The sequence below is a fragment of the Chlorocebus sabaeus genome, chromosome 16 (assembly GCF_047675955.1).
Source record: "Chlorocebus sabaeus isolate Y175 chromosome 16, mChlSab1.0.hap1, whole genome shotgun sequence".
Classification (NCBI taxonomy): Eukaryota; Metazoa; Chordata; class Mammalia; order Primates; family Cercopithecidae; genus Chlorocebus; species Chlorocebus sabaeus.
The window spans coordinates 43,241,887-43,257,991 of record NC_132919.1 but is presented as its reverse complement, the minus strand read 5'-3'; the positions used below and the strand labels follow the sequence as shown (position 1 = coordinate 43,257,991).

At 36.5% G+C, this 16,105-nt stretch overlaps 1 protein-coding gene across 1 annotated transcript in view; it reads left to right on the top strand.

Moving 5' to 3' along the window:
• The window catches only part of STXBP4 (syntaxin binding protein 4), a 197,943-nt gene extending 186,165 nt beyond the window's left edge, over positions 1–11,778 (top strand). Inside the window, exon 18 of the mRNA XM_008011417.3 lies at positions 5,003–11,778. Within this exon, the coding sequence (XP_008009608.1) occupies positions 5,003–5,117 (115 nt within the window). The 3' untranslated portion in view covers positions 5,118–11,778. The remainder of the gene's footprint in view (positions 1–5,002) is intronic.
• The last annotated feature ends 4,327 nt before the right edge of the window (positions 11,779–16,105 follow it).

Sequence of the window (16,105 nt, the reverse complement as noted above, 5' to 3'; positions counted from 1 at the left end):
ACATAAGTAATATATTACAGTAGCTTTAGATTCTTATAATATAATTTGATATCTCAGACCTAAATATTTTTTAATTAATTGGAATTTAAGATTTTAAAAGATAAATGATTTTTAATAGAAATTACCATAAATATATAATAAAAATAAAATTTGTCCTCTCGACTGTAAAGATTTGGATGAGATCCTGCTAATATTTGATCAGAGCCTCATTGGATTTCCAAATGCCTAATTAAAAAATGCTCAAAGTGTTCTGTGATATTTACAAAGTTCACTAATGAGAAATATTTATTTTGATTTTAGTGGCATATTTCCAAAATTATGTAAGAGGATACTCCTTATATACCAGTGGGAACAAAATGCCTGCAATTTTCTCTTAAACGTATTTTAGAATAAATACTTCCCATTACTAATTTGTAATTATTCTCATAACCAGTATTTATATAAGATTATATGCTGCTTTATCATGGTTTGGTTGCTTTTTAATAATCTTATTGACAAGGCTCACCTTGTGTTCCTACCTTCTCATTTGTTTTCAATTGGGATTAGTTTTTAAGTATAAATCTTTTAATGTCATTACCACTTGCAGTTTATGCCCAGTTGTAAAATTTTCCAGCGATTCAAAGTTACTGGTGCCTGAAACAAATTATATTAACATATAGTTACTTATTTGTCTTTGTTTTCTGGTTTATATAAATACTATATACATATAATTATCACCTCTCCCCCCAAAAATGACACTGGAAGTTAATTACTTTTGGCTCTTTATTCCACAGCTTTATCTTAAACATGATAAAATAGTATATGCAAATTCACAATGATGTATAAATAGTGCCATCTATGATGGAAGATTAACAAAAGAATGTCTTTCATCATCACAGACGGTTGTAAGAATGAATTTCTACAGAACAAGTGTCCTTTTTGTCTTTAAACCCTTTCTGTTTAACAGGTTGTCCTAATTTTTATTTTGAAAGAAAACATTTTGCTCCTTTAGGAGGTAAGAAACATAAGGAGGGTAATTATAATGGGATTTAAATAATTCACTTACATTTCTATGCCAATAAAATAAAGCATGTTCTCTTAGGTTTTTTAATAAGCTCTAAAATGTGTCTTTCAGTTTACTAATATTATTTTTTAAAACACACAATGCTGTTATCTTCCCAAATCGAATATTATTGTTTTCCAACAATGGATTTGGCAACCATTCAGAGGCAAATAGTATTATTATGCTTTTGAGATTTTCAAATATATCTGAAGTGCTGTTGACTGCTCTCCAAATCAGGTCAGATGCACTGTCTCTTTAGGAGAATTTGCCAGAGGTACTGTATGTTCAAATGGAAAATTTTCATGTTCCATAGTAAGCTTCATTTATTTTCCAAACCTCTAAATTTTTTATACTAAGTAGCAACATCTCCCTTTATGAACCATGGGGTCTTTATTAATTAAACAGAGTCAACAGGGCTGATTTATTCTCTCTCTTATCAGCTGAATTACCGAGCACACAAATCACAGAGGAAATGTTTTTAATACTAGAATGTTCTCCAAGCCAGTAAATCTGGGATTATCTCATCATACCGATTATGTCAAAGCTCTTTAGCCACAGTGCTCACTAGGACAGAAAATTGAATGGTATACACACAAATGGCCCCCTTCCAGCATCATAGGAAGAATTCCAAGTTTTTCTTACAATAATCAGAAATCCCTAATTAACAATAAAACTAGCTATAATTATTTATTGAATGTCTCCTGTCTGCCAGGCACTTCACATGCATTACCTGAGTTTCAGAAGCACTGTGTCCCATTGGTTCTGGACATTTTTAACAAAGACCCAGGTCTGAAATGTGTGCTTGAAGCACAGAACACATCTCTCTGTTGCTTTAGTTTTATTTCTTCTAGTGAGTAGCTGTTGTAATTGCATATTTGATGCTTAGGTGTGTGCATGTGTGTTTTTACACATATACAAAAAATACTGTAAATACAAGATTAATCAAGTTATAAAGTTAATCAAATTTTATATTACTTTTGTATTTGGAGTAAGAGCAGATGTTGATTTGTTGATTAAAAAGTGCTTAATGAAGGTTACTGGCAAGGATGACCATCTGGTAGAACTTTCTGATATTCACCATTCAGAGTCTGTAACTACGTTTTTTTTCTTAGACATTTTCCTTTTGATTATTTTAAATTAGCAATTTAATGGAATGTTCATATATGGACAGTTGTAACATTTCAGGCATGAGAATGTTATTTATAAAAAGTCAAATAGCAAAGCATACTACCTGAACTTACCCTCGGGTAATTGCTCCTGTTTTTCTTCCTTCCCATCTCCTCCAATTATGGAACTTCAAAGGAGAGGAAGAAATTTAAGTGATTTAAATTATCGTCTCTTCTTTGGAGTAATATGTGCTGATAAACAAAGTATTAAAATATATACCAATATTTTAAAATAAGCAAAGCTGTCTCATCAAGCTTTTCCCTTTTAGTTTTAAACATGTACTTTGAACAAGGCGATGTGTCCTCATTTCACCTTGCAGTGGCATTCCAGCCCTCTCATGTTACACTCATTAGTATTTCTTTAAACCACTTTCAAGTTAGGCAGCTTTCCAGCTTTATAAAGGCCTTGAAATGAAGTTAACCTGTGCCGAATCAAATGCTTTAGTAAATTTGGCCCTTATAATAAGAAATTCCATTAAACCATTTTAAAGGGATATTAGTAATGTGGATTATTGTCAAGAGAATAATGATTCCTTGTACACTAAACCACACTCTGAATTTTTGAAACGATGAAGATGCCTGGGCCTTGTCACTTTCACCTTGATTCTTAAAGAACTGAAACCCTTTTTATGCCATCATAAAACTGCTAGTAATCTTCTTCCATGAAAAGATACATTTTTAATATTTAAACAGAGGAACTGAACAATTTGTGTAGTGGGGACATGAACAAAATGTGTAGTATAGGATTGGAAACAAACCAAACCAATAATAACAGTGGAACTTACCATTTGTACTACCTAACATTTTCAGTATTGTAATCAGTGGCCAATAAAGTGAATGCATTTTTGTGATAGTTCCCAAATTGTGTTCTATGGAACACTAGCCCTGTGTTTGTTAACAGAGATATGTTACTTTGAGTAATATTACATAGTCTTGGAGACTCACAGAGCACATTAGCATATAGCACATTAGCATATTAAAGTCTCTGGGAAATCCTATAGTAAAGAAACCTATTCCATTATGTCAAACTTATTTGACTGTAGAATTATATTCTTAACATAACATTGATTAATTGGTTGATTGATTGATTGATTGAGACAGGGTCTTGTTTTGTCACCCAGGATGGAATGTAGTGGATCATAGCTCACTGCAGCCTCAAACTTCTGAGTTCCAGCCGTCCTCCCATATTAGCCTCCCAAGTCAGTAACTGGGATTACAGGCATGAGCCACTGTGCCATGCTATTCTTCACATAACATTTATTTAAAACTCTTGGGAACATAACTTTGGAAAATGTTACTTTATAATTTAGGAGGCACTTTCAGATCCACAATCTTAAGTAACCTTTATAAGTACTGGCCTTCAGATGCACTTGATCTAAGACACGGTGCTGCTTCTCAGGTTGAGTTTGGGAAGGACGAAGGCTAGGGAAACTGATCTAGGATGGATGAAGGCAGTGAGGTAAACCAGGGCTAGAAACAGTGTCCAAGGAGAAGAATCAAATCCTCGTCCTAATTCGTGCACTCGGAGTTGGGAAGATGGTGATGGATTTAGGAAAGTCATCCAGCCAAAGGCTGGGAGTAGGACACTAAGTGTAAGAAATACCATCCACCAGGTTAAGAGCATGATTTTGTGATGTGTCACCACTTCCTAGACATACCCAATATCTTTTGTACTTCCTTTCTCATCTCTGCTTGTGTTATTTCCCTGAAACACTTTTCAGGATGCTGGTCATTTGTTCTGAGATCATGTTAGGCCCCACAAATTCAGAGATAAGAAACATAGCTCCTGCCATTAAGGAGCTTTATATGTAGTAGGAAGGCCTAAAAATAAACAAGCATTTATAAGTTAATGTAATAAGAGATAAGACCATGGGCACAGATTGGCGGATTCTTAAGGGATATTTGGTTTTTTAGAATTAATAAAGTTAATTTCTCATGAGAAAGGATTATGGGAAAGAAGAAGATATTATTGGTGGGGTGCAGTGGCTCATGCCTGTAATCCCAACACTTTGGGAGGCCAAGGTGGGTGGATCACTTAAGCCCAAGAGTTCCAGACCAGCCTGGCCAATATGGTGAAACCCTGTCTCTACCAATAATACAAAAATTAGCCAGCTGTGGTGGCATGCACCTTTAGTCCTGGCTACTTGGGAGGCTGAGGTATGAGAATTCCTTGAATCCCAGGGGACAGAAGTTACAGTGAGCTGAGATTGTGTGGCTCCACTCCAGCCTAGGTGACAGAGCAGGACTCTGTCTCAAAAAAAAAAAAAAAAAAAAAAAAAAAAAAAAAAAAAAAGATATTGTTGAGGAAGCTAAAAAAACAAAGTATTTCATTGAATGTTTACCAAGTGAGTAACAGCGTATGATTTGTCATTTAGAAAGTTATTTGGCTGGAGTAGAGAATGAATTAGAACTAGAGCCGAGTCAGGGAGGCAAACCATTTCAGTGACCCAGACTATTTCATTGAAAAAGGAGAGCAAGAAACAGATTCCAGAGATGTTACAGGAAGGCAGTCATTGGACTTGCTGACTGACTGAATGTCAGATACTGAAAGGAAAGGAGTTAGAGATGCTGCATTCACCTGCATTCCTTTTTAACCAAAGAAAAAAGAAAGAAATGGTTTTCGTTGAAACTTAAAATGTGTCTAGAACTTATCAAAACTATTGGATCTAGTTCTAACTGCTTCCTCTCACAGGGACTTTACTGGGGTAGAAGCCATGTCACCAGGATCAATACTTGCATGGATGAGTAGAAAGACAGTCTTTCAGATTCTAATTGCATTCTTGTTCTTCTCAAGTCATGTAACACAGACTACATCCTGGATCCATCCTGTGATGAGTGTCCTGAATCTGTCTCGCTCAGAGGAGAATGAAGCGGATTTCTCTAGAGAACTCCCCAACCAGAGAAGTTGATGGTTTTCCTTAGGAAGTGGAGCTACAAGGATGACGTGAGCAGAGACACATAACATTCAATTCTGAGATGCAACAGTCTAAAATAGGAGTAAAGCATGCACTACTTGTTGAAGTGTGAAATGGAGATCTGGACTTTGGGTATTTTTGTAAAACTTTTGATATTTCTGTATGCATTTAAAAAATCAATTGCCACTACAGTAGTTCCTTAAGAATAATCTAGTCATATTTTTTGAAATCACATATAATTAGACTTTATAATATATATACTTTTTCAGATATAATTAGATCTGTTTTTGTAATTTCATATGTAGTTCTTCATAGGGTCTCAGATACAATGGTTTTTATAATTGACATATAGAAAAAGTATATGAACATAAGGAAACGCCTCATTTATTTGATAATTCACTAACTTTTTATATTCACATATTAGGACAGTGATCTTAGCAAACTTTTTGGAATTTAAGGGTCACATTTAGACATCTCCTGGGCTAATGAATACAGCTTATATCTTTGTTGAGCTTTCTAATTTACAAAATGCTTTGCAGACCTCATTTTCTTTCAACCATGCAACATGCCTGTGAAGCTGATCTGGTGGGTATGTTTATTCTTGGTTTTCAGTAGGGAAATAGCAGTTCAGAGAGAGGAGGCTCCCTGTCCCAGCACCGAGACTCACTCCTAAGTCTTCTGATTCCATGTCCAATCCCCCTTCCCCCACACCCTGCTGTCCCCACAGAGGGAGGTCACAGCCCATCACACAGGACACTGTGATTGTGTTGATACAGCTGGCTCCACAGCTGTGCATTCCACAGAGATTCAGAAGGCACCTCTTCAGTCGAACATGGCCCCTCTATAACCCCACTATTCTTCTCCTATAAACTCTTCCCCCTTCTCTGCACCCAAGCCTTCGCCAAGTAGGCGCGCTGTTTGTGATATTGTTTCAACAGATTTCTTTCAGCAGCTCGTGTTTTTCTAAAGTGAAAGGCATGGTTTGTCCTGCTTAGGTTGCCCTTCCAAGAGGGATGGTTTGAGGGGAGCTGATGAGAAGAGAGTTATCTGTTAAAACATTGCTGCTCTACTCGAAACAAGATGGAAGCCTACAGCCCAAGTCAAGCAGCCCCCAGCACTGCTGTGCAGTCCTAGAAGTCCTTAAAACATGGTCTAAGAACCATTCATTGTAACCATTTTATGGATGAGTAAACTGAGATCCTAAGTCTCCTAGTCTACCGAATTTCATATGGTGTATAATACAGATTTATATGGTAAAGATATATAGACATTGTGATCAACTATACATTCCTGAATACATTTAGGATTTATGATTTATGTCTTGAGTAATAATATAAAGTCAACTCCAGACTGATAGGTAGTCATTAGCCTTGAGAAATGTTTCAGGATGGCTAGAGAAGACTTGTGTTTTGCCTGACAGCCATTTGAATGTTAGGAAGCTCCAGGGAGACAAGTTTTGAGAGAAGCCCCAGAGGGACCTATTTCCTTGCACCCCCCACAAAGGTGAATGAGGTATTCTGTAAGTTAGTGTCTATAATTGTGAAAGTACAAACTTTTTGTTTTTGTCAGATTAATACTATGAAATGTCTCTCCCCCTGCTTGGAGAGTTTTCTAATTTGTTTCTAGTGAGCAAAACAAAGAAGGTGCTTGAGTCACCTGAAATCAAAGTACTCAGGCACACAGCCCACCGACAGAGACACCTCATCCTTTAACTGCTGTTTTGTACTACTTGCCTCCCTGTTTCTGTCAAATACCTAGTGAAAAAGGCCTAAACAAGTGTAATGATATTATTTATTGAGCATTTTGTGTCAGACATGGTGATGAGCAGTTTGCATATATTTATTTATGATCTTCTTAAAACCATTCCATGAAATAGGAACTGTAATGATCCCCATTTCTAAAAGAAAAAACTTAGGTTTAAAGAGTTAGTAATCTTTGCCTAAGGGTCACAAAGCACCTATGTGTAGAAGCTAGGGTTCAAGGCAGATCTATGATTCCAGAACCTGTTCTCTAAACCACTATGCGGAACTGCTTAGATTCATTGTCTATGGGTACAGTTTATAAAAAGGCAGATTCTAGTTCAATGCCATAAGGAACTTTCTGGTAGTTAAAACTGATAAGAAAAGGATTTCCCAGGAGAAAATGGAAGCACTGTCCCAGCAGATTTCAGTCAATCTGAATTCCTTACGTGGGGAATGTTGCTGAGGAGGTTCAGTGTGTGAATAGACTGGACCAGTTGGCCACTCTCTCAGATTCCCTCTTCATAAAGCTTGTGTGACCTCTAAACCATCAGGTCAATGCCATAAGAAATGTTCAAAAAAACATGGTCAGGGCTTAGCAAGTCCTTTTCCAGTGCAAATAGGACCCTCACATTATGTTTTGATGAATAGCCAGTCTTTCTTTAACATCAATCAACCATAGCAACGGGGTCATCATGAAGTCTTCATTGACTCACTGGCTTGGATTTTAGGGTTAGAAAATCTGAATGTTCTTATGTCCTTCCATCTCACTTTACTAGAGTGCCCAAGTTGAGTCAACCTTACTCACTCATTCCCTCAAAATATTTATTGAGCACCAACAATATCACAAGCACCGTGCTAAGCACTGTGGTGAAGGAGAACAATTGCTAATCATTTCCTGGGTTCCACTTACTCTTGATTTTAAAAAACAACAACAAAAAAGTTTTTGTGTGGCCAGAACTAAACAGCTTCTTCTTAATTTTTGAATTTTAAAACTAATCTATTTTCTTTTTAAAAAATCAAGTACTATGGAAGAGAATAAAGTAAGAGATAGCCCATCTCACTTTCGAGAGGTAGCAGTCACTAATACTGTGGTAAGTGATTTTACTCAAAGGAAAACACACTATTAAGCAGCTTGTTTTTGACATGTTAATGTTGTGGTCATCTTTTCATGTCACTACATAGATTAATCTTTTATTTCAAATATCTCCATAAAATATCACTACCCACATAACCCATAATTTGTGTGGCCAGCAATTTTTTGCACGCTAAAATGTTTTAACTTTTCTTATTACCAACAATGTCACAGTGAACATTTATATATTCATTACGTCCTTTTCTTCATATATCTTTGCTTCTTGTGCTAGTATGTCTATAGTGTGAATACATTCCTAAATTTCTTGATCAAAGCTAGGTCAAAGTTACATTCATTTTAATTTTGGTATATATTCATAAATTCTCCTCCATAAAAGTAGGACCAGCTTACATTACCACCAATAGTGTATGTGAGCCTTTTTTTTTTAATGTATGATAGGACTTTTTTTTAGTCCAAAGGTTCCTATAGATTTTCTGGGTTTTTTGTTTGTTTGTTTGTTTGTTTTTGTCCTTGGAAGAATAACCTTCCTTCCACCAAGTCCAAAAACCTGGATTTTTAATCATTAGGTTTTAGATTTCCTTTAGCTGCAGAGACTGACTTGCTGTACAGAGGGAAGTGTAGCAGTGACTAGTTCACTATATGTCAAACACATCATTACTCTTCTCTTCCTACTTTACATGTAATGGTGGCGAGGACCAACTTTTAAATGAGCTAACTTGGGTGAGAATGTTCAGTAAAGTACCAAGCACAATACAAATGCATCCTCCAGTTCTTTGGGCCTCACTTTCCCTATCTGAATAATAAGAATAGTAATCCCTTGCCTTTTCCCAAACCAGTTCAACTCAGCAAACACTTCCTGAGCACCTACTACATGCCAGGCAAAATGTGAAATTTGTATGCTACGAGGCTAAATGGTACTGATTCTCAAAACGAGGAGCTCATAGTCCAAAACCATTTTTCTTTCTCTTTTTTTCCCCTAAAAAACCTTTTAAAGGGGTAAGAAGTTAGGGGGTTGTTTATTAAGAACCCCTGAAGAGCAACCCTTTATCACTCTCTTAAATTTGAATAATTCCAAAATAATATTAACACCTCTTGACTAGAAAAGGAAAAGAAAGGAAGATGCCGTATGAAGAGCCTCTCCAATAATAAATGCAAAGCAGCTGTCAAAATATAGAGTCAAATGATACTTTCATAAAGTGTTTGAACAATCAGAAAATGTTATCCTTTTTCTCAGGAGAAATGGGACATTTTCATTTTCTCTTCTAACTGAAATGCAACTTTTTGAAGAATCAACATGCTTGACATTTTTACAATGTACGTAAAGAACTGAACTATTATTAAAACAACTTACACACTCTATTGCGTATAACTTTTGAGAGAATGAAAAGAAACTTAAACAGAATGTGCCTGTGGAGCTTCACTTTAGAAATGAAATACCCAAGGTGTTTTAACTACAACTGTCTACATGTAATAGTGTGTCTACATAATGATTTTGTAAATATTAACTGCAATTCTGTGTTTGCTTTCTTGATACGACTTTTTACATTTAAACTTATACTGTTTCTATCTACTTTTTTTTAAAGTTCAATTTTTACTTTTGGGGGTTGGGCTGTTCTGAGGGAAAGGGCAATCAGATCAATAGTTCTGTCCCCCATTGCATTCCCCCATCATCCAATTATTCTCTATATCACTCTACCCTGTTTGTTTATTTTACATTATCAGTTTGCCCTAATCTTGTTTTGTTGTTACCTTCCTCAATAATGGGAGTAATAATGGGAGTCAGCTTCATGAGGGCAGGGATTTTGTCTTTTTGTATTCATTTACTCACTGACACACTTACTGAGAGCTACTAGATGCCAGACACTTCACTGAGTAGTAGGGATACAATGTGAGATATATGTGTTTCTAGCCCTGTGTAATTCGTATTCTATGCAAAGGCTATACAATTGAAATTAACCAAAACTTTTTCCTTTTATTTTCTTTCTCCCCATTCTTTATCAGATATTTGAACTACTGGGCCGTTTAACATTCATTACGCTAAGAAAGGGTGTGATATCAGAAAGCAGGAGAAAGCATGTTCTTTTGAGTTTCCAAAATCTAGCTCCTTGGGGAACTAGAAAGGATTTATGATTTAGGGCAAAGATTTGAGAGCACATATGATGAGGAAGATGAGGCTTTCTTACTCACTGTCTAGGAAATAATTCCCCTGGTTGTGAGGAGAAAAAAGAACAAAAATGTTGGTAGGGCTCAGAGAAAGGGACCTGGGCTTAACCTTCTGGACCAAGTTCCAGGGAGCAGCAAAACCTCAATGACATTTGTCCCCTAGAATGGAAATGATTATGTGGTGTGTTTAGGCAGTGGGACCTCGGACAACCGCAATGAGCTTCCTCCAGCCCAATGTGGTCCAGACCGGAGGATTAGATTGATTTCTGTGAAACCCAAAGGATCACAGGAGTAGCAGTAACACCTGCTGGACCTGAATGAGGACTTTTCCATTCAATCCACATGTTCTCTCAATGGAAATCAATTCGGACAATAACATTAGAGCATCTTAACCCAGAGTGCCTTAGCACTAGATAAGCCTCTGCTGTGGTCTGAATGTTTGTGCCCAGCCCTTAATTTCATATATTGAAACCTAACCCCCAAGGTACCAGTATTAAGAGGTAGGGCTCTGGGGAGGTGATTAGGTCATGAGGCTCCATCCTGGTGAATGGGATTAGTACCCTTATGAAAGAGGCTTCAGGGAACCTGTTTGCCCCTTCTGCCTTGTGAGGATGCAGCAAGAAGTTGCCATCTTTGAAGCAGAGAGCAAGCCCTCACCAGAAGCTAAATCTGCTGGCACCTTGATCTTGCACTTTCCAGCCTCCAGAACTGTGAACAATACATTTATATTGTTTATAAATTACCCAGTCTAAGATATTTTGTTATAGCAGCTCCTGAATGGACTAAGGCAGCCCACAGAGTTGAGCAGTGACCCCAAGGGAAGGAAAGAACTGCAAGTTGCCTGAGATTAATGTTGCTCGGATCATTTATTCCCTATTCCTGGTGTTTCTTTGTAGAGAGTGCTCCATTAAAGTAACCCTTTTGGTCTGTCTCTGCTTCTTCCCTAGGCAGTGATTTACCTAACTGGTGAGTTTAGGATTAAAAAAAGGAATACATCCTAAAACATGTCTTAAATATATTCCCTTTTCTTTGTTTCATGCAAACATGGCCTATTTATTTTTCAAGTCTTTCTCATTTCTTACCTGGATGATTTCAACATAGGTGATATAGCTTCTTCCTTCTCCACCACACCTGTCCCCATCAATCTACCCATCACATTTCTGTCAGAATTATCTTTCTATAACACAAAATTGCTTCTATTGCTCCCTTGCTAGTGTTCAGTAGTTCCCTAGCACCTTCTACTATCTGAGCCCCTGGCTTTCTCTCTAGCCTCATTTCTTATCCCCAACAGTTGATCAGATATACTGTTCTCTGTCTAGGAAGCTTCTCTTGCCCAATTCCTGCATGATATTTCTTCTCATACATCAAGACTCTGCTCTCATTTTACCTCTTCTCTGAAGAGCTCCTTGACACATGCTGCCTTCCCCATGCCCAGGGCTGGCACTCTATAGATGCCATGCCTGCATTTTTACACACCTGCCCAGCCCCCCTTCCCACTCAGGAGTGGTGGAGCAAGAACTTCCCCCTCAAGAGAGTTGCTGGCCTGTTTGTCCAGACACTCATTTGGTTGCTATATTTACTAATTTACTTTTATCTACTGAGCTGGGTTACTGAGTCTTAGAGGCCTGAATTCTGGTTCTACCTTCTCTTTCTGCATGTGGTAATGAAAACTGGAACTCTGATTAAAGCCAACTGGTCTCTCTCACTGTGGCTGTTCCACTCAACATCAGTAGCTAGGTGGGTAAATCAGGTGGAGGTGGGAAGGAAATGGGAAAACAGAAAACTGGCCAGGATCTGTTGTTGCTTTGGGATATTTTATTCTAAAACCCTGGAGGCTGAGAAAGTTAACTGGAAGAGTTCCAACTCAGAAATCCTACCCCAGTCCCCTATTGCTGCATACATTTTAATAAAGTATCAATCACACTATATATGTAATTAATTTGGATAGGAAAGTAGGGCATATGTCATCTCTGCTGGTAGACTGTGAGTCCTTTATTATTAACTCAGAGTCCATATATTTGTTTTTCATTCCTCATGCAAGACATGACACAGTACAATCTAATAAAAGTTTACAAAATAAATTTAAAATGTAACTTAAATAAATTTAAAAACAATGTTTTTAAAAAAAAACAATGTTTCCTGCTTCTGGCAGGGGAATTAAAAAGAAAATGAGGTGAGGGTTTAAGTAAGCATGTCTGTATTAACTAGTTCCACTAATGTGGGAACAATATAATGAATTTTGCTGAAGAAGGAAGTGCACGCTACTTAAGTTGGGCCATAAAACTCACAGTATGATTGCAGTAAAAGGATTGTAAAGCACATACTCACACATTGTTGATTTGCCCAAGGTTCTGAAGAAATACCACAGAATGATTTTGGTTTAGAAGGGTAGATAAAGCCTGAAACCAAAATACAAGGTTAGTGCATTTCAGAGCAGCAGCAAACTTCTGTTCTTATGGGTTAATTAATCATGTTACTGAAGAATTGATTTGGCACAAGGGAGCTATGTATTGCCACAGTACTCTGAAATTGCAGAAATTATCTCATCTATAACTAACCCCACTGGAATTGCTTGACTGTTCTGTTTCGCAGTGGAGAAATTCATCTTTCATCAGCACATATGAGAAGAGAAAACAGGAAGACAAAACAATTTGAGTAGATTATAAAGTTACCTTATAGGAATAGGTAATATAGACATGTAAGGTCAGAAATTTCTATGGAATGGAATATGAAAAGATATTTATGAGCAGATCCTATTTCTTTAGGCAGTTTTATCATTCAGAGAAGTAATCTATGCATTTAATCTAATGCCAGCTTTTATTTTTCTTTGGTGATTACCACACAAAAATAAGAAGTTGACACCAAATTAAATGCATGGATTACTTCTCTGAATAATGAACGTACTCAATATAAGGAAAATCTGAAGGAAATAGAATGCATATATACACACACACTTAGTGTGTGTGTGTATGTGTGTGTGTGTATATCTATATATCTGTATGTATATACACCACACATACACACAGATATTGGAGGAATAAGAAATATTTAATAAAATATACACAATTTCAAGAATATGACCAAGCACTGGTGGTTCCTCACTTACCAGTAGAGCTCCCACTACAAATGGAAGGTGAGAAGTCTATGAAGTTACCTTAGTTTTTCCAATTAAGACTGTTCATTGACTGTATTTCTTCTGTGTCTATAAGTACCATATTCCCAACTAGTATTTCATCAGTTATAAGACTTATCATTGTTTTGTGTATAAATAAAAATGAAAAAAAAGATTTAAAATATGTTGTAGTACTTAGAATTTTTATCTTATAGCCCTTTAAGTAAATACAAGGGAACTGTTTCAGCATAGATTTTTAAAAATCATGTGTGTAAAAGAAAATGAAATATAAATAAATTATGATATTTACAAAGCTCTGTACATTCAGAATTGAACTCTTTCTGCATCTCTTTGTTGAATCACAGTTGTCATAAACCACATTTTTTCACAATAACACCCTCTCTGCCATCAAGATAAATAACATTTCTTAAAGGAACATTCTACTGCAGTCTCTGAGATTTTTTTCCCTGTCTTAGACATCCATTCTACAACTCTGATGCTGGCACGTCTTTTATCTTGTCAGAAGGACTTAATAGAAAATTTTTAGATAACAATCAAGATTCGTACTCCTTTCTCAATAGTCCTTAAATGGTTTATTAACCAAAAAGTAAAGGAGTAACAGTCCAGTCATATCATGGAAAGTACAACCAAATTCATGCGTGCACAGGCAAAGACAACCATATCACTATGTCCGCTGGCCGACAGCAACTGCAAGACATCATTTATTGTAAGACACTTCCTGTAATGTGTTTAATTCCTCTGACATAAGGATTTTGTGAATTAGGAAATGACCCAAGGGTGAAAAGTAGTAGGGGAATAGAGAAATAGAACTGACCCAAAGGGAAGGGGGAAAAAAAACTCACAAAAAGTGTGATGTCAAGCAAAGCCTATTCTGGAGATGACTTTGGTTTATTCCCACAGGAGAGCCCTGGAGACAAAAAGGTTCTACAGTAGGTTCAAGTCAGAGGCCAGAGAACCAGGAGTATTTATACCTCTACACCGTGAGTTATTGAATGGGCGTGGGGGTGGGTGTAAATTTCCAGGTGCTTCCAGCCTGTAATGTAGTCAAAGCACGTTCCTGTAGCCCGAGGACAGCCCTCCAACAAAGAGGTGCAGGTGCTGAATGTTGAGAGTGAAAGCACAGGGAACTATCGTGCATGAGAGTGGTAGAGGGATCTGAAAGTGCTAGCAGTGCCTATTTTACACCCAAATGCTAAAGATGCTTAGATGTGAAAAATGTGTGTCTTAGAATCGATGGAATATGGTGTGGAGAATCAAGTCTCCTTGTTTCTGGCTTATCCCATAGCATACTTAAAATTCAGCTAAAGATGAAATGCCTTAACAAGTGAAATGGGCTTTCTGAAAAATTATTTCAATCAAAATTATGTTAAAAGCTATTTCTAAAGACACTGACATGAAATACTTAGAAGACATCAAGTGGTTTGTCCCTGGACATTCAAGCAATTGAATGTCTAAACAATCCAGGACAGATAATTTTGTGTTATTTACTCTGTGAAGTGAACTTTTATGGCTGTGGACAATGCAAACTCCCTCAGTAATCTATTCCAGTACCTTCTTTCCTGCCAATTTCAAACAAACCCTCCCACCTACGATATAAGGCTTCCTTAGAATTACTGATTAATTATCGAAGATATAATAAAACCAAAGTATTTTTTAAAACACAGTAATTATGTTAGTGCAGGTACATGACATAGATATCCTCAGGTGTTCTTAGGGCATCTGTGAATCACCACAAACTTTCTGGAAAGCAGTCTTGGAATATCTATCGAGGGCCTTAAAAATTTCTTCTTCTGTGAATTTACGCTCACAAATGACCCCAAGTTTAGACCAAAATAAAAAAATGCTTAAAAGGCTTGTTAAAGCATGATTTAAAATAGAAATTATTTCCTAAATTCCTGAAAACAGGGGAATGTCTAAATAAAATATGATATCTAACATGATAGAAAAGGTGTAATAATGTTTAATGATACCAGGAAAGTATCACAGTATAACATCAAGTGGTAATAAAAGGAAACAGATCTATATACAATATAAAACCAACAATATTGTATATATAAACACCATAGAAGATCTGAAAAAAATATTAGATGACATTATTTGTGATATCTATTTTATTCATTATATTTTTCTGCATACTACTCTATAGTGGGCATGCCCTTTATAAGAAAAAAGGGCTAGTGATGTATTATGTGTGAAAAAAGTGTATCTGATTTGATTATATATTTTTATTTTCACTTATATTTTCTAGAATTATTTTGCTTTTGAATTCTATATATAATCCTGTGAAAATTTGTAGTGTTGTAGGAACTGGAAAGATCAGAGATTACGTTATGGCCATGAATGAGGCCTGACCTGCATTGTCAATAACTAAATTGATTATTGTGGAAACAACAAAAACAAATCATTTTTTGAAATGAAAATCTGTATTGAAATAACTGTTTTACCATTGTGTGGTCAGATTCACTGCATTTGGTGCTTATTCAGGATTTGTTTTTCCTGCTAGAAATGCTAGAGTTGTCACAGATGTGATATTTATGTTTTCTTTCTCTGGGGAGGGCCAAATTTCATGACAGAGAAAGAACTGGGGCCAATGCTGTGATTATGGATGTCAACTTAAATATCTCAGAGCAGTATCATTGGTTGAGCAGTCCTGCAGGGCATCTGAGTTTACTGTCTTTATTTTGCTATTGTCAAAGATCCTGGACCTATTATTTTCTGCCTTGAAAGCTTTTGTGTGTAAAACCAGCAATGGATTTTAGCAGAGCTGATGCATCATTAGGATTTTCACATTAACTCTTTGGACTTAGAGCCATGTCTAAAGTATCCTTCCTTTGGATATAGTGCCTGGTGG